This window comes from Pecten maximus, chromosome 3 (assembly GCF_902652985.1).
Source record: "Pecten maximus chromosome 3, xPecMax1.1, whole genome shotgun sequence".
Lineage (NCBI taxonomy): Eukaryota > Metazoa > Mollusca > Bivalvia > Pectinida > Pectinidae > Pecten > Pecten maximus.
This window is the reverse complement of record NC_047017.1, coordinates 22,572,871-22,596,934: the sequence shown is the minus strand read 5'-3', so window position 1 is coordinate 22,596,934 and position 24,064 is coordinate 22,572,871. Positions and strand designations below refer to the sequence as shown.

Below are 24,064 nucleotides of genomic sequence, written 5' to 3'. Positions count from 1 at the left end.
TCAGTGTGTATAGTACATTAAGTTGTGTGTTATCAGCGTGTATAGTACATGGAATTGTGTGTTATCAGTGTGTATAGTACATTAAGTTGTGTGTTATCAGCGTGTATAGTACATGGAATTGTGTGTTATCAGTGTGTTTAGTACATGAAGTTGTATGTTATCAGTGTGTTTGGTACATGGAGTTGTCTCTTGACTTTATGTCCCAAACATATAGTGTGACTTTTTCATTGCAACTATACTGGTGATTAACGAACAAAAATACATATAATTTTCATCTTCGCTGTTTGGACGCCTGTAGAGGCATGGTAATGTTAAGGTATTTCATTTATCAGTGAAATTTCTGTACAGAATTCTTCATTATATGCTTCGTTAATTTATATTTCTGTGGCTCCTAGTTTGTGTGCCGTGTATATTTCGATTCCTCACAATCCTTTTTTTTTCATTGCTCCCGTAAAGTCCTTGTTGGATTCGTTCATTCGGTACCTGAAATGTTAAGAAAAAAAAACTAAACTAGTGCGATGATATCTAATTTTTCCTGTTTGTTTATAGATATATAAGTTCCTCGGTTTGTTTGTGAGTATTGCCGCATTTGTAAACATACATCGGAATTTGTCGGCAGGCATTGTTCCTTCGTGGTTGTCAATCGGACGGGCTTACTGTTCCACGGTGGCCCACGTACCCTGTGTATAAAGAACACCGATTCAACTTTGCCTCATTTCTTAAAGTGGTTTCCTCTACATTCCCGGCTTCATTGTCCTCATACTTCACTTTGTTCAGATCACCTCCTTCATTTCCTTCTCATCAGCTTCTTTCTGCGGCTTCGTCTTTACTGGATTGATCCTTTATTCCATATACAATAATGTTGGCCTCGCATGTTTTCTGTTTTACTTTTATTGATTTCCATGATAACATTCTGCTGGGTAGCGGTACATGTGTATTTATTTATTTTGTTTGTTGATGCTGTCTACTTTCTTCTACATTTTTCTTAAAATCTTGTCAAATTATCTTGCTTATTTGTTCCTCGCTGCACTTACCGTGCATGCTATTCTCCAAAGATTTGATTTCATTTCCTTTATTTGTCCTCTTTTTCGTTCAATGTGTATCTCCGTTTTAGGTTTGTTTTTTTTTTCCGCGATTCCAAGACAAGAGTAGGTAGGGGGTATGTTCGATTTCATGTATGTTTTTAAGAACGTGAATGTGGTGGCATATGTATAAGCTGCTGCTACTTCTGGCTGGGCGATTAAGTGCACCTAAATCGTGCTTGATCAGGGCACGAGTCATGAAATTGTCTTCCGTCGTCACCTGTGTCATAATGTTATGCATACAGTATATCTCGTCGCCTAAAGCACCTAAGAGTAAGTACATTATTTGAGAAAAAGTCAATGTAAAGTTAGTTGATTAGGACATAAGCAGCATTAAAATTACTTATTGTAAATGTACACTTAAACAAGGTTTATTGAGTGTTAAAAGTCAGGTTACATATTTCTGTTGCAGGCAATCTCTAAAGACTTCAAAATGCAAATTGATGGTCTGTCTGCAACTGCAAGGAAGATCGATGAAGTCCATTTCAGTTTAGAAAAAAAGGGTAAACAAACGTGGTATGATGTTTGTCCGAGATGTAAAGAGAAGGTAAACAAATATAACATTACACAGTATCTAGACGTAGAATGTCAAACAGAAAACAACGAAAATCCTTTAACAAAGTCCCTTCCGGATGGTTTAAACGGACATATGACTTTTCGTCTGTGTGTACCTGAAGAATCCGCATCAGATCTTAAGCAGTGGTGCTTGACAACATATCAGTCAACTGGTTGTGAGAGACAGGGTACTGGCCGAACATTACACGCACACTTTACAGCCGATTCATCAACTCAGCAGTGTAACGAGCTGAAACAGTCTGTTGAAAGCGGTATGTATATCAGGTTATATACTGTTAGATTTATTGACCTTTTTCTCTTCAGTCTAAAAGTTGCAGGTGCGGAAATTAATATATTTCTATAAGTAAAATGACATACAACGAATGTGCGGATCATGACTGGACACAAAATGCGAGGTTCTGACGGAAAAACGTTTTTAAAATTAAATTACATTAGTAAAATAACAGTTATGTATTTGTTTGCCTTCCAATATATTTATAGAAAGCCACCAGTTTCGTTTCTATTCAGACATCTCTCTTTTTTTCAAAAAGGGACAATTACACAAGTTACACAATCTACTTAACTCTATATATTGTATACCTAAGCGTATATTTATTTTCATATAAACATAATTATATCACTTGCTTTGGTGATGACACGTAGCAAACCGCGTGGTGTAATCTACACTAAAGGGAGAACATTCTAACAACGTCTGCCTGTGTTCACATCTGTCTGCGTTGGATGTTCATTAAAGAAAATATTTGTGTAGATTAAAATAGGACTGCATCCATCCTACGAATGAATCACGTTATCGACGAACATACCTTTGTCATTCCAACCGTAAAAAAACGTATAATATTATCATATCACAGAAAAGATCAAATAATCAGGTCGAGTCCTTGTCCGGTGATTTACATATGATGCTGCAAAAATCACCTGAAGTAATATCACACATACTGCTACTCCGAATAGAAAACAGATTGAGGGGCATGTTTAGCAGAAATAGGATAGTGATGTTTTTCACCCTAAGGATCAGAATATGGTACAACCATTGGCAATCCTCAGGTTTCACCTTATTGTATAATCCCACGGGTTGAATATTTCTATCCTACATACAAACATATGAAAGAGTCTTGTAATTTCTGTACATTTTACAAGTAGTTATCATTTTGGTAAAATAATTTATCATTTATTCTACCTAAAAAGAAATGCATGTGCTTCTCCAATGTTAAGAACTTCGTAAATCAATATCTTCTATGTTAAGGCGTTGACAATCATTCCATAACCACAGTACAGAACATTAATAAGATGACGCCTAAGATTAGCTCGTAACGTTATTGTTTATTACAAAAAAAAAATACAGACGACGAAGTGGATGAATTGAAGTGATTCATGGTCCACTGGATATTGATATGAACATATCAATATTCATAATTGATAGCGGAAATAAGAAACGGACATTCGGTTTTTCTAATATTACTTTTTTAAACGTGGTCTGAATTCAATTACATTTCACACTGAGCTCCATCCGTGCACTGTTTGAATGTTATTTAGTTAAAATCCAGTCGACCGTAACCCAACAAACATTGGAACAGTACAGATCAGTTACACAAAATTTCTTTTCAAAACGATTGTACAGCGAAATGCCGCGATGGGGTGATGTGGGTTGGGCCATTGCTGTGATAATGCAGGGACATTCGCAACGTCATGTAGCCCAGCAATATGGTGTACATGAGACAACAGTATCACGTCTAGCTGGGCGTCTCAGAGCCACAGGGATATTTGGTGACCGTCTCAGAGCCACAGGGATATTGGGTGATAATTCCTGGGGTGGATGCCCAAGCATTACGTCGCGACGTCAAGATAAAGGCATAGGTCTCTCGTACCTCCCTTACTGATTCCAGACGGCGACGGCACGTCAAGTTGCCAGTACTCACGGTCTGCCATTGTGTCTAAGAACAGTTAAGCATCGGTTGCGGGAGTTTCATTAAGACACGACGTCCCTATGTTGGCCCGCCACTTAAGTGAACTTAACGTCGAATGCAGTTGCTGCTTGAACATGCACTTAATCGGTTCCGTTTGGCCCATGCAAGACGCGTGTTGTTTTTTGACGAGCATCGCGTTACGCTTTACAGGTAAGATGAACGATAACGTGTCTATCGACGTCATGGTGAGTGATACTCTGACGCTGGCATAACGGAAAGCAACAGATTCGGGGGATGGTCTGTTATGATATAGACAGGGACATCTCAACACTTCTCGTGGTTATCCATGGTATTCAAACAGCAGTGTGACATCGGGATCGGGTCTTAAGACCATACGTTCTTGTTTTTATCTATCGACGTAACCTTACGTTACAGCAGGACAACGCGAGACCCCAGTGTTGCTAGGGTTTGTCGTGACTTTCTGGCTAAAAACAAATCCATTTTTTGATTGGCCACCATACAATCCAGATATGTCCCCTGTCGAGCTTGTGTGGGACGAGCTAGACAGGAGGGTTAGAAAGCGTGTTACGTCCAATGTAACGTCGCTCAACTCGCGCAGGCACTTATTCAGGAGTGGAATAATATCCATCAAAGGGCAATATAACGACTTGATGTAGTCAATGTTAAGGAGATAAAGAGCAACGACTGATGCAAGGAGTGGGAGCACACGCTACTGATTTTGATCAGGAAACGGCGTAGGGTACTCTTGTCTGAATGGTATTCACGCAAATACGTCTGTAATAAAGCGGCAAAAAGTATATATATATATAAGTGACAATTCAATATAACATATATATTAAGACATACAATGTAGTAATCAGACAATGAATAAGAAAACAAAATCAGATAATGACCAAGTCTAATGGACAATAGTATTATCTGTCCTCCTTAGTGCCCTTAAGAACGAACGATAACCATGCATATACAAAGACGGTCAGACTTCCATCAAATAATACTAACAGCAAAATCTGTTCTATTAGACTTTAGACTGAATAGCAACATCATATGTGAGAAAAATGTTTCATATTTTAGCTAGTTTCCTTGACACCACTGCGGTTACGCTAATTGCTACGTTTTATTCTCTAGTTCACAAGTTGTGAAATTAAGCTTACGAAGAGTATGGTGTGCTGTGATGTTATAATTGTAATATACATAGAGAAAAAAATTAATATGGTGGATAAACTTTGATCAAGGGAACAGATTGCAGACAATATGTCCATATTTAGGTCAACGAAAATAATAACAAATAATATCTAAATTCTTAATAAATATACTAAATATACACTGAATACCCTAGTTTATTGATAAAAGATATAAGCACACAAAAGTTTATTCTTTATTTTGGTGTAACACTGTTAATTTTGTTATGTACAACAATACACCATACATCACCTGTCTAACGTTTTGATTATGATATTGACGCGTTCACTGTTTCACAAGTTTTTGTATACATGAGGAATCTCGGATACTTCTGAGAATGTAAGTCCGTTGTGTTATGGAGGAGTACACCTCATCTGCATTTTACTTAGAATGGAAATATTTTCTATTTCATTAGTGTTCTTAAATACAATCGCATTCGTTACAATCGCTGCTTTTATTGTTGCTTTAAATACATTTTTCTTTTAATGTTCCTACTAATACTCCCATTTTGCCTGATGAGGACACCGGCACGTACTTTGACATTTGAGGGATGTCTCGAGAGAAAAACTTAATAAATCTTAAATTATATTAATATACAGGTTTGATGTTCGCAAGCATGATGTACACGCATGGTAGCAGAAGGACTTGACACAAATTCGTAATCAATATATGCGGACGTGTATGCGTGCGTGTGCGATACATATGATATATATGGACTTTGGGTTCGGAATCTCTCCTTATACATGAGATGGATATGGCTATACTCAAAAACATAGTATTATCACTACCTACATACAATTTGACGTTAGGGAGAGGGTAATATATACGATTATATATATATATCATAAAACATTATTGGTTTATACATTTAAGGTAAATATGGTTAATTTTGTGTGTGATAGAGGGTCAGATGTGTATGTCCTTATCACTATGGAAATCGTTATGCTCTCTTGTAGTCAAACATATGATTTTGATATGATCATTAACCTTTGTTACGTATCATATTCATCCAAAAAAATTTTCACATCCATGTAAACAAGTGCATGTTATGCATGTCCTACTCCGTGTATACAAGTGTTTCAGGACAATTTCAGAAGACGGTCTACTGAAGTAACTTTTTGATATATATTTGCTTACAAACGCTACATACATTTATATAGATTATAAATTTATCCTATCATGACAGTACACACTTTTTAATGAATTCATTGCCTATGCTGATTTACATGTATCGAAGGGCAGCACGCGAAATTCGCGTAAATGTCCGCATGATCAGGTAAGAACCCATCGTCGGGAGCCCACAACACTCTGTACGACTCACGATAACAGTAAAAACTTGTGTAATCGTCAACAGTGGAGCTGGAGTTCAGTGTTCAGCATTTCCAATATAAGTTTCATTTATTTCGATGTTCTGATTTTTTTTTTTTTTTTTTTTTTGCAGTTTTACAAAATATTAATGAAAATAATCTAATTAGCATTTTTTCTAAAAACAAAACCAAAATACCTTAAGTAACATAATTACACATTATACACAAAGCTCACACACAACAACACACACATACAGAGATTATATTACGAAGGAATTTAAAAGCAATTATCAATGTCAAACTTGCACGAAAAAACATTCTGAAAAGGTCATAAGTATTCTATTAGCCCGAAGCATTATCGTGTTTCCCGTACGATATACCCCTTACCAAGTAGCATATACCCCGTGCAATGTATTATGTGCATCATGTACCATGTGGCTCGGGTAAAACGTACATTTGTACCATGCATCGTTTATCCCGTATCGAGTATCGTGTATCCAGTACCATGAATCGCATTTATCACACACCATTCATCATGTATCCCGTACAAGGTATCGTATGTTTCTTGTACAATCTATCGAATGCAGGTTCTAGTTGTATACGTGCTAGTGTCTGTGTCGGTGGTCCATGTCGGGGCAAAATGGGAGATGGCTAGTTTAACGGCCCTGGGACTATTCGGATCCGTATTTTATTGTCTATACTAATCACAAATCCGTACATCCGTCGTCTGTCCAACATTCAGTCGAAATATCTTACGGCACCTAAAGGAGACCAAATGCTCCAGTATACTTTGTTCATGTACATTTGTTTTTTTAGTCACGGAATGAATTGAAACATATTCGAACTTTTAATTTCTAATTGACTTGTGGACTTGACTGCACACGTTGTCTTTCAGACAAACGACTTCGTTTCCAGAGATTGTCTCAGAAATGTCCCAACTTTTACAAAGTGATACACTGCAATGTGCGGTGCTACTATAAGAAAACATGGAATATCATGTCATATACGGTCCTTACAGAATGTTGCGATATGACGTCATGAATTTTGTTGAAATTTGCGGCAGTAAAGTAAAACAATAGTACATGTATCTGTAGCCATAATTATCTCCAAAAGTGGTATTACGATAACATGACTTAAATTAACCCAATGGAAGAAATACGCCACCATAGATTCAATATAACATAACGATCAGGTGAAAGTAATTTATTTCTAAAGGTGAAAGAGATCGCATGATACAACAACTGAAACAAGACCATCAGATACAGGAAAACCAGTTACGAAGAAGATATCCGGAAACTTGAAGAGGCGAATAAGACACTATCCCAGACAAACCGTCATTTAGATGGAGCCCTTCGTAAGTAAAAGTACTCTACTATTATATTGGATGATATTGCCAAGCACAGATTATTTACTTTCTAATTATTCAGTTTGGATAAAGCACAGGATTATCACGTATGTCGGGCCCTCCTATACTGATCGGTATTGATATATGTATATGTATTGAAAAATGAGCCATATGTAATTAATTCTTACTATTTTAATGGATGTTTCTATTGGACATTTCAATATAATAGAAAATTTGTTAAATTCTATGGTAATTTTACATCCTAACAAATGTTCGCTTGAAGCCAGGAAACAATTGTTATCTACATAACATAATAAAATTTTAAGTATGCTTTCCTAGATACATTTATGTTCTTTTTGTCCAGCATACGTGCATTTGAATTCAGTTTGACAATGCTCGGAAACATGGCAGGGGACCTTTGAGTGTTTGGTGCACAGTTTCATTGAGGATTAACTTGAATATATATTTCTTTATATTAGGGAGCTGTAAATAAGCACAAAATATGACAGCAAATTTCCATATGACCCTAAAGTCAGGTCCACTTATAGCCATCGTGCTTTGTTCGCCTTCCGTAATCAAGCTCTAACTTTCCTGAAATGATCCTGAGATAGCATTGACCAAGTGTTGTTATCTTTTTGGTCAGTCCGATATCCAAGCTGGCAACCATGACCGCCATGTTGAAAAACTAATTTTCGACTTCTTCTCCAGTTCCATTGGTGCCATCGACCTTAAAATTGGTAATATGACAATATACAAGGTGTTGTTATTTATCGTCCTCGTAAAAATGTTGACACGACATCAATGGCGGCCTTTTTGTAACATGATTGCACAATCATGGTTTTCCTGAACAACATACATCTTAAACGTCTTCTCAAATACCCTTCAGCATTAGCTTTCCTGAGATGGCCCTTATCAATTGTTGCTATTTTGTTGGTTACGGTCTGAAATCCAAGCTTCTTATCTACCATATACTTCTACTGAGGGTGTATACTAAGATAGCACTAGGGTCTGTTAACGTCAGATGACCGTTTTGGCCTCTTGCTTACATAATTGGCTAATATTATTTGGAAATAGCTGTATCAAGGTATCAATTATTCTCAAATGTAGACATGACATTTTCACAAGGTAATCACAACAATATAAGACCAGCTCAATATAAATCCTTTTAAGGTATTACAAAGGAGCAGATGGAACGCATGTCCTTTGTAAAAGCGGGTCAGACAACAGAGCAATTAGATTCAATCCAGAAGGGGGAAAGTTGCCTGCAGCTAGACCTTAATGGACAAAAAACTAAAGACGAGAACAACAAACGATCGGACAGAAATAGATCACAGGGTAGGTATTTTATATTTCAAACATGTTTTTTTTATATAAACATTAGGAAATATATGACCATGTTATACAATACAAAAACATTACATAGAAAACCATAATAATTCTGAAGACGTTAAACGCAGATTTGTTTTTATTGTAATTAAAATATTTTTTTTGTTGGCTGTCGTATTAGGTAATCACGTGAATTCAGACAATATGAACTAAACAATTACTTTTCTATCTAACAAGATGGCGGCTATGCATGTTTCAGCGATAAAGTATTGTTTATAAGGAGTTTGTAAAGTTTACAATTTTTTTATATGAGATGATTATCATCATAGGATTGATAACACTTCATATATCATAAAATAGCGGCTATGCATCTGATTAATCAACTTTTATGCTAGTGCTAAACTGAAAATTTAAGTTTTTAAGTTAGGTGTATGGCCATCTCAATACAACATTATGCCGTTTGTTTCGATTTCACCTTCAAAGATGGCCGTATTTGACAGCACTTAAACTTTACTTGCTGTCTGATTTTGTTTTAATTTAGTACATACAAATGATCTCACAATCACTTTATCTATGAAAATGTATCAAACTTGTTCAATATTACCAGTTGACATAGCCACGAGCGTTTTCATATACATTGTATATGATAATGTGTCTAAAAGCCGTCGAATGAATTTTTATATTGGTCAGGCAAATTTTCTACAATCATGCGATGACATTGATAAATTTTGATGTCATAGATCACCAGTGATGTCGCAATAGTGTTTTATGATATTTATGACGTAGCCTTATTTACATAATGGAACATGCCAGGTAAGTGGTAAATTGAGTTACGTGTTTAACTCTACGAGCAATATCAATTCTCTCATGTGGACAAAATGGCTGACATTTCTTAGATTCTGATCATTAGTAAAACCATACCAGATTATGGTGGTCATCGGGAAATATTTCAGGAGAAAAGGTCAGGCTTTAACATCCTTAAATCCAGTTAAACATCTTAAATATGATTTTAGCGTACATGTGTATATACATCTTTTGATTATTTTGAAACATTAAAATCATATGTATAAGACATATTATGAACCCTACAACATATTAATCAAACGCAGCTTATCTTTTGTCGTCTTTGATCAGGATTACAGAGTAAACGGTCACACTTGATTGCCCAACAAATATGTCTATGATATACATGTATATGTGATGAGAGCCAATTAAACTATGACATGTCCATATCATACAGACACTGGTGACGATCAACTACGCCTACTGAAGATCGAAAAGGAAAATATAACGAGTGAAATCAAACTACTTCAAGAGAAGTATGAACAGCTCCAAAAAAGTTTACAAAACCTTGAACAAGACAGCGAAAGAAAACAAAAGGACCATGAACAGCAACGAAAAGATTTGCGAAGTCATATCACCACATTAACATCGACAAATTCAGTTTTACAGGGCGAAGTAGGTAAGTACAAATACTTTGCCTATAAAAGCGGTCGGATTGGGAAAGTCTCTTATACTATCGCTATCTGCGAATGTGAGTGATTTAAAGGACAGGTGATTCTGGTGAAGTATGGCTCAGTAGTGGGAAGGGGTTCATGTTGTTTTGAAAGAAAACAATGGTAACGTTGTTTATTCCTGTAGATGATCCATGAAATGAAATATTGGTCGAAGATGGTTTTTCTAGTTTTATAAGCGTCCATGGCTGTCTTCACTTGCTGTTCGGTCGGGGGAGCCGTTCTTCGTTGAAGATGTTTGCTCTGATATTACGCGACAGTAGATTTAGCTGTCCTCTATTTAATTCCGGGCACAGAAAAAAATATAGAAAATATAGTGGTGATATCTGTATTTACAGCTGTCTTAAACGTGAAACGGGGTAATGATTATAATAAGTCGGCTACCTTTAAGTACGACATTGAGTACTGATCGGCGAAGGTGTGACGCATACAGGTTTTGTTTATTTTTCATACAAAGTGGCTATCATTTTGTAAATTAAAAGTACATGTATATTTTTAATCTCCGGAGAAAAGAACTAAATCCAACCATTGAGTTCCTTCATGGAAAGCTTTTTTCTCTTGACGAAACCGGGCGCGATGAATATCTTAATAGTTTTTCACAGTTAGTCACACTTTGCATTCACATTAATATTTGAGGTCACATAAGCGAAGCTCAATGACCTATTCCAGTCCGACGTTTGACGTCGTTAGTTACCTTTTTTTTTTTTTTATATTTTCGACTTTTCAAAAACTCTTGAACTATTTTAGATGAGATTTTATAAAAAAAATTCAAAAGGTCAACCAAAATTGTAAATGATATGGTCCAAACACCGGGCCTAAGGGTTGAGACAAAAAGGGATCAAATGAACTGAAATTTCAAATATCATTTTCCCACGACCAAGATATTGTAAAATTAAATATTTTTCATGCATGAAAGGATATTTATGTGCTTTATTCAGATTGTAAATTTCATGGTTGCTGAGCTTCATGTTTCCCTCTGGGGAGGGAGTGAACTTTGCAATACTTTAAATAGGAAATCACATTTTTAGCATAATTTGTTTCAGTATTGGATTGTTGGGAGGGAATTAACTTTATTATTATTTATATAGGGACTTGTTATAATCACCCTTTAAATACATAGATTGTAACATGATTAAAACTTTTAAGCTCGTGGGTCTCTTGTTTTGTTTCCATATCAAACCATTATAAAAAGTATGTTTGAACTGTTGATATGATTGGTCCTTGGAAAACAGGGATTTGCGTGATGTCCTTGGTAAAGATATGTGATATTTGTACGCAACGTATTTATAATATGAATGTTATTAGTCTTCCACCGACAACCGGGAGGACAGGGCTATAGTTTTGCGCCGTGTTCTCCGTCCGCGTTTTATCTTATGTGTGCCCTATCTCCTACACTACTGGTCTCTGGAACGTCTTATTTAGGGCTTGGTTTGGATTGGTGAGGCGGAGTGTCATAGCATAAACCTAGGTCAATCTGACATCCATTTTCACCGATGTTCTCCATCAAAGAAAATATCTTTCGGGGTGTATCTCCTTCATTATAACTGTCACTGGAGCTTTACATCTGGGACACATGCCCACCTAGAATAGGTGTTCGATGTATCAAAAGTAGGCCACTCTGACTCATATTTTCTTTCCACCTTCATAAAAAAAATTGTTTGGGCCTGATCGCTTGCATTACTGGTAACTGGAACATCTTACATGAAACATGTGTTCATCTAACTTTGTGTGTGGGTTCACATCGATTGACCCTCTGATATCACCCATTAAAATCAGTGATAGAAGTCTATTCCTAAAGGATAAATTAAGTCCGTTTTGGGGTTAAATCGGCCCCAGATCTGATAAAAAATAAAATCTAGTATCTTAACCATGTGTTGTTGATTTTACCTTCTAAAGTACGTAATATTTTTCGTAATTAATTCTTTTGTGATTATTATTCGCCGAAAGAGGAATTTTCGCGTCCTTAGTTTCCTATAGGAACCAGCGTTTTTCTGAAAATCTGCTGTTTTGCAGACCTTTAACTGCTGTTTTGTTGTTGGCCGCAGGTGTGCCCTTTTATCAAACTTTGAGAAAAAAATTATCATGCTGTAATTAATTTATGGTATCAGTTTGGTAGAAGGGCACGCCTGCGGCCACATTTTTTTTTTCACTTTTTGTGTCAAAAATACGATGCGATCGGTACTCGGGGTAATTATAATACCATGATCGGTTTACTAGAAATCCGGACTGTAAAACAGAAAATAATATATAATTATTTGGCTACATATCAGACATAAAAAATATTTAAAATGTTGTTTTCACAATCATACCTACCAATTTGCACGCACAAATAAACTATATAACGCATGTAGTTAATTAAATGAATTGTATAAATTCCGTTGCCAGTCCGGATATTCTGAAATCATTCCAGCTTCAAATTATTAGACAGAACTTGTCGTTTGTTTACATGAATTGACGAAGAAGTTTTGACGTGTGCTTTCACCTGTCTGTCTACGATATTCTCCACGTTTTTTGTATATATACCAACAATGAAAAATGAGCTGATTTAGCAGATGTGAAGCAGGGTTCAGGTATGTTTTATGTTGTGTTTGTATGTAATTAACCAGTTACAGATTTTGTACGAAGTCACGTTCTGTACGACTGAACGGGGAAGGCTCACCCAGGGGCCGGCCTGTTCAGATTTTTTATGATCGTAGTAGCTTATATATCCTATTATCACATATACAAACGAACAATATGCCGTAAAGAAATAATACTTATAAATACATTTGACTGTAAATTGCGTTATTTTCTCAGGCCAACATGTTTGATAAGTTAACGAAAATGTCGTCTGCCCGCGGTCAGATAATTTCAATCACTACCGAACGGCAAACTTATCCCTCGATCCCGACTTTGTAAAACATCTCCAAGTTACTGAAATATATTTATTCCCATACCCTTTACTATGAAATAACACACAGCATATTTTCTAATTATTTACTAGGTAGAATCTTACCATTTGTGAAAAAGGAAACCGTCCAAAATAAAACGTTTCGTACAAGTTAGTTAGTGTGTAGCACAGTCGGCTCGCTATAGCAAAGGTCTGAAGTTCGATGCCGGTTGGATGTATTTTTTTTTTTTTTTTTATCTTTTCAATTTTTTGATTAAAATTTTCAATTATTCTCTCATGCAAAATTAAAAAAAAACGTAGATAATCAAGTTTACATACACAAGAAAAACACATTTGTTGAACAAACATCAAATAAAGTGCACTACAGTACAGTACACATTCTGATAAAACAGTGTATCATTCACATTGTGATAAAACCTTTACCTTTATTACTGAAATTCAGACAATAATTAAGGTACAGGTTTCTATTGCATTATTTAGGTAAATGTTTCATACAACCTGGTATACATGTAATTAGAGGGATCATTTCCTACAATTTGTCATTTGACCTTATTAGAATATCCATGAAACAAGATAACACGTTCAATTTTAGTCTCTTATAGTTTGATTACTTTTTCATCACTGTATTAATCATGTGAGCAATTGTCATAACATGGTCTATGTTTTCTTTGACCCCCAACACCAGATATTAGACATTTTGACAAGCAGACATGATGTAAAAAAAAACAAAAAAACAGGTAATCACTTGTATGTCAAAATACTCATCAAGTATGTTAATGACAAGAATTTTGTTGTAATTTCTACTTAATTGATGCGTAGATTTGTATTCAGATATTAAATATAATAAAATATGCATTAAATATGTGAATGGAAAATACCAGAGATATCTCTATCCAAATAAATGTATCAAAATTATCTATTTAAGTAGATGTTTCTGCATTTCATATATAGATATCTTTATTTCCCCAACAACTATAAATATCTTTGTTTGCAAACACAGATATCTGCAATTCATTTTGTATTCAAATGCTGATAACTAATCAAACTACTGAAATCTCTATTCTAATGAAGATAAAGATTTCTCTGTTTTCTTCTAAATACTGATACCTCTTCAAATCATATTGATATGTTATTTCAAATAAACATATCTTTAATTAAGATACAGATACATGTATCTTATCATCTGGTGTTGGACTGAAAAGAAAAGACAGACTTATGTATATATGTATAACAGTATCTATATCATTTACATATAATTGTACAAATATTTGATGAAGTTGAGTAAACTAAATTACAAACTTGTTTATTTCAGAAATGCCTGGGGCTGGTCCCAAGAGTTACCCTTGCATTTTGTGCAATAAAAGGACCAAGCTTGGGGATCGGCAACCTGTTTCTTCAAATAGGAAGTACAGCTGTATACAGATAATGATGTACACTATGTGCAAGTGATATGAGAAATAGTTAAATTAGACATTATGTATTAAATAATGTAATTTCCACAGGTTTCCTTGTCATGATATTGCTAATGTTAGCTTAAAATGCATGTACCAGATAGTTTAAATATGGTTTAAACACAAGATTATGGAGCAGTGTGTGTGTGTTCATATATGTTAGTGCTTGGTGCACAAGAGTAAATCAATTCGATACAGTGTATTTGTTTAATTAAGACTACAAACACTATGTAAAACTGGTTTTAACTTTGTATACAAGCCAGATGTGTAAGTAGTAATTTGAGAGTCTAACAATTGAGAATGAGTACCGTAAAGATGACAGGAATTCTGATATCTTTTTATCATAACACTAAAGCTTGATACTGTCACTACATATCAAAGTATTTGTGAAGGAGTCTATTATTATAGTATGGGTGAATATGAATGACTCTATTATTATAGTATGAGAGAATGTGAACGACTCTATTATTTAAGGATTGAATCTTGATTTGGTCGATTTCATGGGGTCATGAATTGAGTTGCTCTTGAGACAAATTTAATGAACTGCGAAGCAGTTCATGTTGAATTTGTCTCAAGAGCAACTCAATTCATGACCCCATGAAATCGACCAAATCTAGATTCAATCCTTATATTTCAATTGCTTTTTTTTTTTCGAATAAAAAAGTCGGTCTAGATATTTTAAATATCTTGTAGCTTGTGCAAGTCTAAATGCGGAAAAGCCCGAGGAGTTCCGGATTGTGTATGTCTTGTCGGTCGAGTAAAATAGTCCGCAATTTTAGGATTAAAAACAGCATTATTTTGTCAAAAAAAAGTATCTAGCATATCTGGTATTTCATAAAATACAAGAATACATTATCAATTTGATAATTTTAATAATTAATCCATGTTTATAACAACAATGTAGAAAAAGTGAAATAGTTCCGCGGAAGGATTTTAACCATGTATTCATACGCACTGATCAGTGTTAATCTGGTCAAATTCATGAGCAAATGAAACAGATTAAGTGTGGTAGTTTCATCGAGTCCAACTTGAGTAGAAATCGAAATATTATAGTATGAGTGAATGTGAATGACTATTATTATAGTATGGATGAATGTGAAGGACTCTATTATTATAGTATGGGTGAATGTGAATTACTCTATTGTTATAGTATGGGTGAATGTGAAGGACTCTATTGTTATAGTATGAGTGAATGTGATCCCAATTTATTAAAGTGATGTTTCTGTGGTATTGGATAGAATGAAATAGACAGTTATGGTCTCAAATTAAAATGTTTGTGTAATGTTGTATAACTTGTTTGTAATATTTCGTTTCTCTTTCATAATGCAAGGTTCATTCAAGCTCAGTTGTGCATGCAACTGGTAATGGTAAAATACAGTAAAATTAAATGTATACATAAATATATTATTCATCCAACATTGTTGGTGTTCAGCAGGTTGAACAAACTTTGCATTTTAATTAACATGGAACTGATCTGGTTATGTATTGAAACAGTACATGTATTTCTGCAGTCACAGATAAACTAGTAGCAGAATTAAAGAAAAGAGAGTTAATTTCAACAATTGATATTCCAAACATGGGTCATAAATTGAACCTGATTTCTGTATTTGGCGGTAAAATATCTGCCAGTCAGTTCTAAAATAATGATAAATCCACAGTTATCCTAAAATAAGCACACTGCGTATTGCTTAAGCAACATATGTCCCCTATAGGCTCTTCTAAAAACAGTAACAGTGACCTTGATACAAAAGCTCTGAAATTGAAAACTGGGTGATATATTATGGTCCAATATCACTGAGTTGAGTTTGATCAAAATCCCTAAAGGAGTGAAGTCACTTGAGTGCTGACTGACTTTGGCATTATGATATACAGTAACACAGTTGAATACATATATGCATGTCTGTACAAGATGGGCAGACGGAAAAACTAGTCTCCCAGGTTTCTCTGGTAGGGGCAATACTTTTAATTAAGATGTAATTATGGATAAGGATATCAACGGTATTAACAAAGAGATATTAGTCAAATTAAGATTCTTGTAACATTCAATCATTTATCTCCCCATTTCATTGAAATTGTCTTGCTGTTGCTATGGAGAAAAATTGGTTGCTATGTATTACAAGGGTAAAAACTAGATCTACATGTAGGTAACCTAGACATTATTACATTAAAGTTTACAATAGAATAAAATATAACCATATTTTCAAGTTTAATCATTGATTGACAAACTTTAAGATATAAAATTAAAGAAAAACTAAAATTTCACCTTTAAAATGAGCAAATGTAATAGGTGCGTTACCAGGCCTGTTGCTAGGCAACCTTATGTCAGAATTGTTTGAAACTCCATATTTTATAAATTTCATATGTCATTGTTAGTCTGGTATGTAATTCAATTAAATCAAAGATGGGGCCAAAAATGACCCTAAATGCACCTACTCCTTTGTTCAAATTTACGCCCACATCTGCAGCTATTAAATCATTCAGTGAGAAGTTCATCATCTTTGCATTCTTGGCATAAAATGTCACATCCGATGGTGGATTGAAACTCATTAAATTTGGACTCTTGGTAAGATATGTGATATTTTACACAATGTATTGTTATTTATTTTAGATATTAATTTTAAAAAGAAATTATGATAAAATTCTGTGTAAGGAGAAGAACATTCCAAATTGTGAATTCATTTTATATTATACACATTTTTATATTCTCTACCACATGATAGCAGCGATCGTTACTATAACTCTAATGTACTAAGGTGTATATCTCAGGAAGATTGATCAGACTGTTAAAAATCGGAAACGGAAAATTAAAAAGATTTTTGCGATGCATGATGATATAATTTCTTTACCAAAAATTGATAATACATTGCGTCTCAATAAAGGTTTGTTTTTTTGTAAAAATCCGATGTCAGTCTATAAAACATTTTTATTAAGTTGATTTCTCGATTATTAAGCTGATTACAAAATGACTTGGCTCAAAGCCTAATCAATCGGCCCAATAAGTCAACCGAACTGGTGAAAAAAATTATATAAGAGGTATTTTCAAGTAGAGGTTTTACGTATACGCATACGTATTAGGACGGGAACAATAATTATTGATAAAAAAGTATTAATTTTCGAAATACTACTGTGATTTGTATTGTTGATTTTGAAGATTTTAGTGTCACTACAGTATATTAAAGTGTCTCGATGCCTACACCATCTTGATGTAAATCGCACGATCATCACGCGGCTATTATATGTACCTGTAAAAGCTTATATATCAAAGTCTGACATGTAATACATGTATCAGGAGTCATTTTCCAAAACAAAAGTGTGAGTACGAAAACGAGCTGCTGAAGCTTATCTCTTAAAAACTGAATATTGTCGATTTTTAAAGCAAAAAACAAAACAAAACAAAAAAAACAGACAATTTTTTCGGCATGGTAAGACGAAAAACAACTTGAATTGTGATCGAAAAAGTACATCAATTAATTCAATCATTCAGGAAAAAAAGAAAAGAACCAAAAACCGGGCTCCACAATTGAGATCGGGTTCGGCTCGTGAAACACAAATGACCCCCCTCGTTTACCCAGGTACACTTTTAGCCGCGTAATGACTGTGCGTTTTAAGTCACCCATGCAGATAGGCGTCGAGATATTGAATTGATTCAGTCACTTAATTTTTTTCACAGTCTATCATAGAAATCACGGTAGTAACGTACTATTTTTATACGTTTTAAAAAAAAATCATTATATTTTATGAATGATGATTGCTCCCCTCCAAATGCATATACGTATCCGTATACGTAACCTCTTATTGTAAATACCCCTAGTATCAGCACAGAAGCAGAGCTTATTTCTTAACAATACAACGTTCTTGGGATTTTCACCTTAATCAATAAAAGGAGGGTGTTGTAGAAAGACATCTGATCATTAAGGTGGGCTTGTGTACTATGTATGATTCCTGTTACGTATATGTTTTCTAGATGGGCATAATGTTTGCTTTGCAGATATGAAAAATAGACAAATAGAAACCCTGGAGAAGGAAACAAAAACATTGAAAAAAGAGAAAAATAACCTGACATCCGACCTGGACAAACACGATGAAGAAAATAAAGGCTTGACAAGAAATTTTGAGACTCTTCATAGAGAAAAAACAAATCTGATGTCAGATCTGAAGAAACATGAGACAGAAAAGGAACGTTTGACGATGAGGGTTAAAGCAATTGAAGGAGAGAATGAAACATTGCAAGATGATTTAGAACGACTGCAAACTGAATCCAGAAGAGAACTCAATTCTCTGTCATGCAACATTGAAGAGTTGAAGCACAAGATTTGTAAGCTAAAATGTTATTGATGAGTCATGCTCAACGCTGTTTTTTCTTTGATGTAACAGATTTATGAATTTTAAAGAACTATTTACATAATGTTTTGCTCGGCGATATCAATTTATTGATAACAATACTGTAATATAATTTATATGATAACAGAAGAGTCCATAAAGCATTTTACGCCCGTGAAGGAACACTCCCTTACATGAACAATTGCACCTCTGTAGTTTGATTCTATTTTGAAATAAGTCCATGAAACAGTATCTGATTATCGCTGTATGTACCCGTGTCTGTTTTCCTTAGGTGAAAAAGTAGAGGAAATCCAACATATGAATGAAGAGATCAATGAATTACGGAAACCAGCAAAAACAGATATAGGTATGGTAATGACATATAACCTATAATATTTTAATACATGGACAACTCCTATGCATTGTCCTTGTCTCCGATGTTTTATACGAGTGGACGACATCTTTGCAAAAATAGTACATTTAATCTCTTACAAAATGTTTAATTAACGATAAAGCCTTCAAACTATCACAAATTTGTCTGCGCTTTGATAGAATTACATGTTTTATATATAACATTAATTTCCTTCTTTGGTTAACTATTGAATATGAATTGTTTCTTAAATATTTAATACTTCTGAGTATCATAGTTACATATTCCTATTTACAATGTTTTATATTCGGACATAACTTTATGTTAAAGTCTTCTTTCGTCTTACACACAAGTGTACCTGTCCAATATAAACATTATGTCACAGTTTTAGGAGTACGGTACGGCAATTCTATTGGAAAGACGATGATTGAAATGGTGACAAAGGAACTGTCCAAACGTTTAGAGCTGATGATTGACATGACAAAGTTCAGCCTGGCTGTCAATCTATTTCATAAGGGATCCGACACTCCGCAAGGTCCTTTGGTCCTGGTATGTTTAGGCATATCAAGTGTTGGGACAAACATACAAGACACATTAGTGGGAATCGAAGGTAAATGAATACGTAATTACGAACATGTAAAATAAGTTAATCATAATGATGTAACAGCAATAAAAATGGCATTCTCAAAATAATTATTAAGAAAAAATATTGTTTAAATACTTTTAAAACTGGTTTCGTGGCATTGGAATCACAGAGACATTGAAGTTGAAGAACCATTGTAGTACGACGAGTACGGACTTTTTCAAAATTCATAAATTGTTCATAGTCTTATATTCACCCTAAGCAATCGTACGAATATCATAACATCTAAAAATCTATTTTCGTCTTAAGTTCATATAATAGAAGTCGTTATTAGCGTTCATGCCTTCAACAGAAAACGAACGCAGGACCCCTAAACCAACACTCAATCCAAGTTGAAGTTCTTCCCATCTAGCGTAGTCGATACGAACTATGGCATTCATTTAAAGTACTTACTTGTTGGTTAAGTCAATATTACTGTATTTGTATTTCATTTGTTTTTTACTATTACGATCGGTTCTATTCCTCAGTCGGCAGTGATGTAACAGTGCTGGTGCTCCACCATACCAATAAGGAAAATCTCTCATCATTGACACCCACGAGTCTTCGTGTCACTGGCAAGGAATTTAGAAAGCTTGGTGCTATCGTCGACATGGCGTTCAGTAGTGAGAGCGGATTGTATGAATGTGATCTAAACACCGCAGCCATAGCCAAGATGGCAGCAGTCCTCACGAAATTTTGAAACGCGTTTCTCGGGGGGAGAAAAATGCGATAAATGAGGTAACTTTTGCCTTCAAGTATTAAGTGAACAAGCAAGGTCCGACTAGTATTAGACATGTTGTTACTCAAGTCAAGTCGATAAATTGGTTGTATATATTATATCATATTGATTTACAACATTACTGGTGATGCATTTTTGTATTTCATAAAAAAAAACATTCTATTAAATCAGTACAGGCAAATACGCTCCCAGCCAATACAAGATTAATGCAATTTTATGCTGCTCGTTTCATACAAAACATATAATAACATTTCGATGGAAATCTTTATAAGGGAAATATGAAAAACCAAACTACATTTTGTTTAGATCCGGGGATTTTAAGTGGATTGATTTACATGTTTGTATTTAGCATAGTTTATATTCGCTTTGAAAATAAGTGATACTGCTTCCATTCAAAGTTCAATTATCGGATAGAAACTATAATAAAATTTGATTTCGTAGGTCCATTTTATACTATGTTAGTGTTTAGATATATTTAGTTGTTATATTATTGTTGTGTATGTTTAAGAGACATATATTGATGTGGTTGACATTTTGCTTTGTCCTGTAATTTTGTATTTGCATATTATCTCATAAATGACAAACACAGTATATAAGTAATTAGGTATTAAGTTCCAAGTGACAACTTTGGGTTCAATAACGTTACGCCTTAATCATATAAAGTGTACGCTTTTTGTGTACTTTTTGTAAATTGCACCCTGAAAGAATAATTGATATTTTTTGGGAATGTGAAAAAGTTCAGTTCTTTTTGCAAAGTTTTGAATCACTTCTCGATGCACTAGTTATCCCGTTCACTTACAATAACTACCAAGAATGCGTAACGGTAGCTGGTAACACAGTCTAACAGAAGAAGTAAAGAAGGATGCATTATATCTCAGGTGACGATTCCTTCTGTTATTCGTTGTTTCTTAAATACTGTTTTTATCACATGAACATTTTGATGTTTTGTTTATATCCTTTACGATTTACCTGGATCATAAGGGTTATTGATTACGGGAATATTGTTTAAATTGTAACATTGAAACTGAATCTTAATTGTTCTTTATCCTATCCAAAAGAATCAATATTTTCTTCCATCCTTTGTTTGATATTGGTGTTTGTATCTTTATTTGGTTGCTAAGACAAGGAATGATTTCACCGAAATATCGTGTCTCTGCTATCTTTATATTTACTCTGCTTTTATCATTAATCTTGAAGCATCTTGAATCACTTTATGTGTCCATTTTTATATGGAGAAACTTTCGCTGTAAACGCGTTGATAGGAAAAATCAAAAACTTGTTTGATCACATGAAAGTACACATATGTTCAAAGATATTTTTTTTAAACTAAACAGTATTCATTAGAATGTATAAAGCATTTCGAACAAAAAGCTAATATAAAATGTTATATTACAAAATTCAACATCACTTAAATGTGTGAATAGACTGTATATACTGTATATACAAGGTGGGTTTCCAGGTCTGTTGCTAGGCAACGTGATGGGGAAATTCTTTAAAATTGCAATTTGTATAAATCTTATATACCCATGTATGAACAGTATAGAAATTGAAAAGATCTAATGTGGGGAAAAATGGCCTTTAATCCATCTGCTCCTTTGTGAGCAATATTGATGTCATTTACACAATGGGATAGAGACATATATTCAATAAATACGCGTAGCGCTAACGCGCTATATAGAATATGTCAGCATCCCATTGCCTTCATACCACCGTAAACGCAATAAAACACCGTTGAACGCACATTTTGATATTGTGCTTTAGTTATTCGAATGTGATTGTATTTATGTACAGTATGAAGTATTCAGTTATATCATTTTTTTTTACTTATTATTCACTACACTACTGCTTTGTGATTACGTGTGTTTTTGCTGTAATTGTAATTTTATTTGGATAGCTCCAATATACAGGTTATTTGTGATTGTTGCTGCTTCTTTCCAGTGCATTTGTGATTTTAGCTCTCTAGTTTTTGGTGATTTTGCTTGCACATTACAATTTGTGCTAGTTTGTTTGTGGTGTTGAATTTTTAACAGTTTTCTCTGTTAGTGTTTTCCCTGCTGAACTTTCATTATCATTCACAATTGTTTAAATTTCATTATTTAAGATATCATTATATCTTTACATTTTTGTACCTGTTTTATTTTATTTCATAATTTTATCAGTGATATGCCCAATGCAATACGACCTGTGACCAAAAGGCAAACCACATCCATCTAATAAGCGATGGTTGCAATGACAACAATTCCAGTTAATCAAGTGATACTTCAATATAGAAGTATAGAAGAGTGGCCTCGCTTGTAAATACAATACGATTTTTGCAGACGCGACTTATAAATAAATTGATTAATAAAATGACTTCCTCGGATTGTGCGTATACACTGTATATGTTTTGTCATCAATGAAGCAGATGACACACTTCCCTTCTGGAACACCAGGTCTTATTCTCCTTCTACTGAATGACACCAGGTTAATATGTACAGTGTATTGTTGAGTTTTGGCTACGCTTTATCAACTTAAATAACGTTCAGTAGGAACATTAGTTTTTTATTCACAAAATAATTTTCTCAGAACACTTATATTTCTTTGTTGTTGTTTTGTTTATGTTTTTATTTCATAGTTTTTTTCTGTTTTTAATTTTAAAATTTTTAGATTTATAATCAGTTTTTAAATTTGTTATTTAACATTTTTCCCATCTTTATTGTCATTCCTTACGTTTTAAAAGATTCTCCCCAATAAAGCAATACCTCCTGCTTTTCAACCGTTTCGAGAGTGAATCATATATGATTGTCTGAACCAGAGGAGAATACATAATATATTGAAAAAAAATTTCAATTTCAATTTCAAACAATTACAATCACACTACAGTTTGTGTTATGTGACTAATCACGTTCCGATACATAAATCCACCACATTATATCAAAACTGAACTGATATATTCACAAATAGACGTTTTTCTTGTATAACCACATACAAAAAAAGAGCTGAAAATTGATTTCTCTTGTGGTTTTTTTACCATGGTTCCTACTGCTGCTCTCTACTTGATTGCATATTTGTTGTACATTATATGTTCTGTAGATGAGTTTGCTGAAATATACAATTTACGGAAAGAAAATGGACTCACTTTGTTTTTACTATCGCACAATCAATTCTAGATTGGATGCAAACAATTCGATAAATCTTGAACATTCGACCAAGGAGGTAAAAGTTCAATCGACAACTGATGATACCATGTGTGTCTTTTGTACAATCCTTGATGTCTGTTATCAAGTTCAATATCTCAATAGACCATACGTAGGGTAACTAAATATGGAAATGTCACATATTGTAATTTTGAAACTAGAAACACAATACAGTAGTGAATGAACATGGCGACAAGATAAAAAAAAAACATGTGTTTTATTTAAGTGTATCATATAGTTCC

General features: G+C 34.1%; 1 protein-coding gene across 1 annotated transcript; it reads left to right on the top strand.

Moving 5' to 3' along the window:
* The first annotated feature begins 1,512 nt into the window (after positions 1–1,512).
* LOC117323582 (early endosome antigen 1-like) lies at positions 1,513–23,755 on the top strand. The gene is made up of 8 exons (XM_033878889.1): positions 1,513–1,909; positions 7,285–7,423; positions 8,585–8,749; positions 9,981–10,202; positions 18,584–18,910; positions 19,208–19,282; positions 19,671–19,895; positions 20,396–23,755. The coding sequence occupies exons 3-8, from the start codon at positions 8,602–8,604 to the stop codon at positions 20,605–20,607; spliced, it is 1,209 nt and encodes a 402-aa protein (XP_033734780.1). The 5' UTR covers positions 1,513–1,909; positions 7,285–7,423; positions 8,585–8,601; the 3' UTR covers positions 20,608–23,755.
* The last annotated feature ends 309 nt before the right edge of the window (positions 23,756–24,064 follow it).

What these genes read in the sequence shown, in the direction of transcription:
- LOC117323582 (XM_033878889.1), top strand. Translation starts at nt 8,602, where the DNA reads ATGGAACGCATGTCCTTTGTAAAAGCGGGTCAGACAACAGAGCAATTA. An exon ending in AGAGTTGAAGCACAAGATTT is followed by an intron (nt 18,911 to 19,207) that starts GTAAGCTAAAAT and finishes TGTTTTCCTTAG; the next exon opens with GTGAAAAAGTAGAGGAAATC. An exon ending in CACATTAGTGGGAATCGAAG is followed by an intron (nt 19,896 to 20,395) that starts GTAAATGAATAC and finishes TCTATTCCTCAG; the next exon opens with TCGGCAGTGATGTAACAGTG.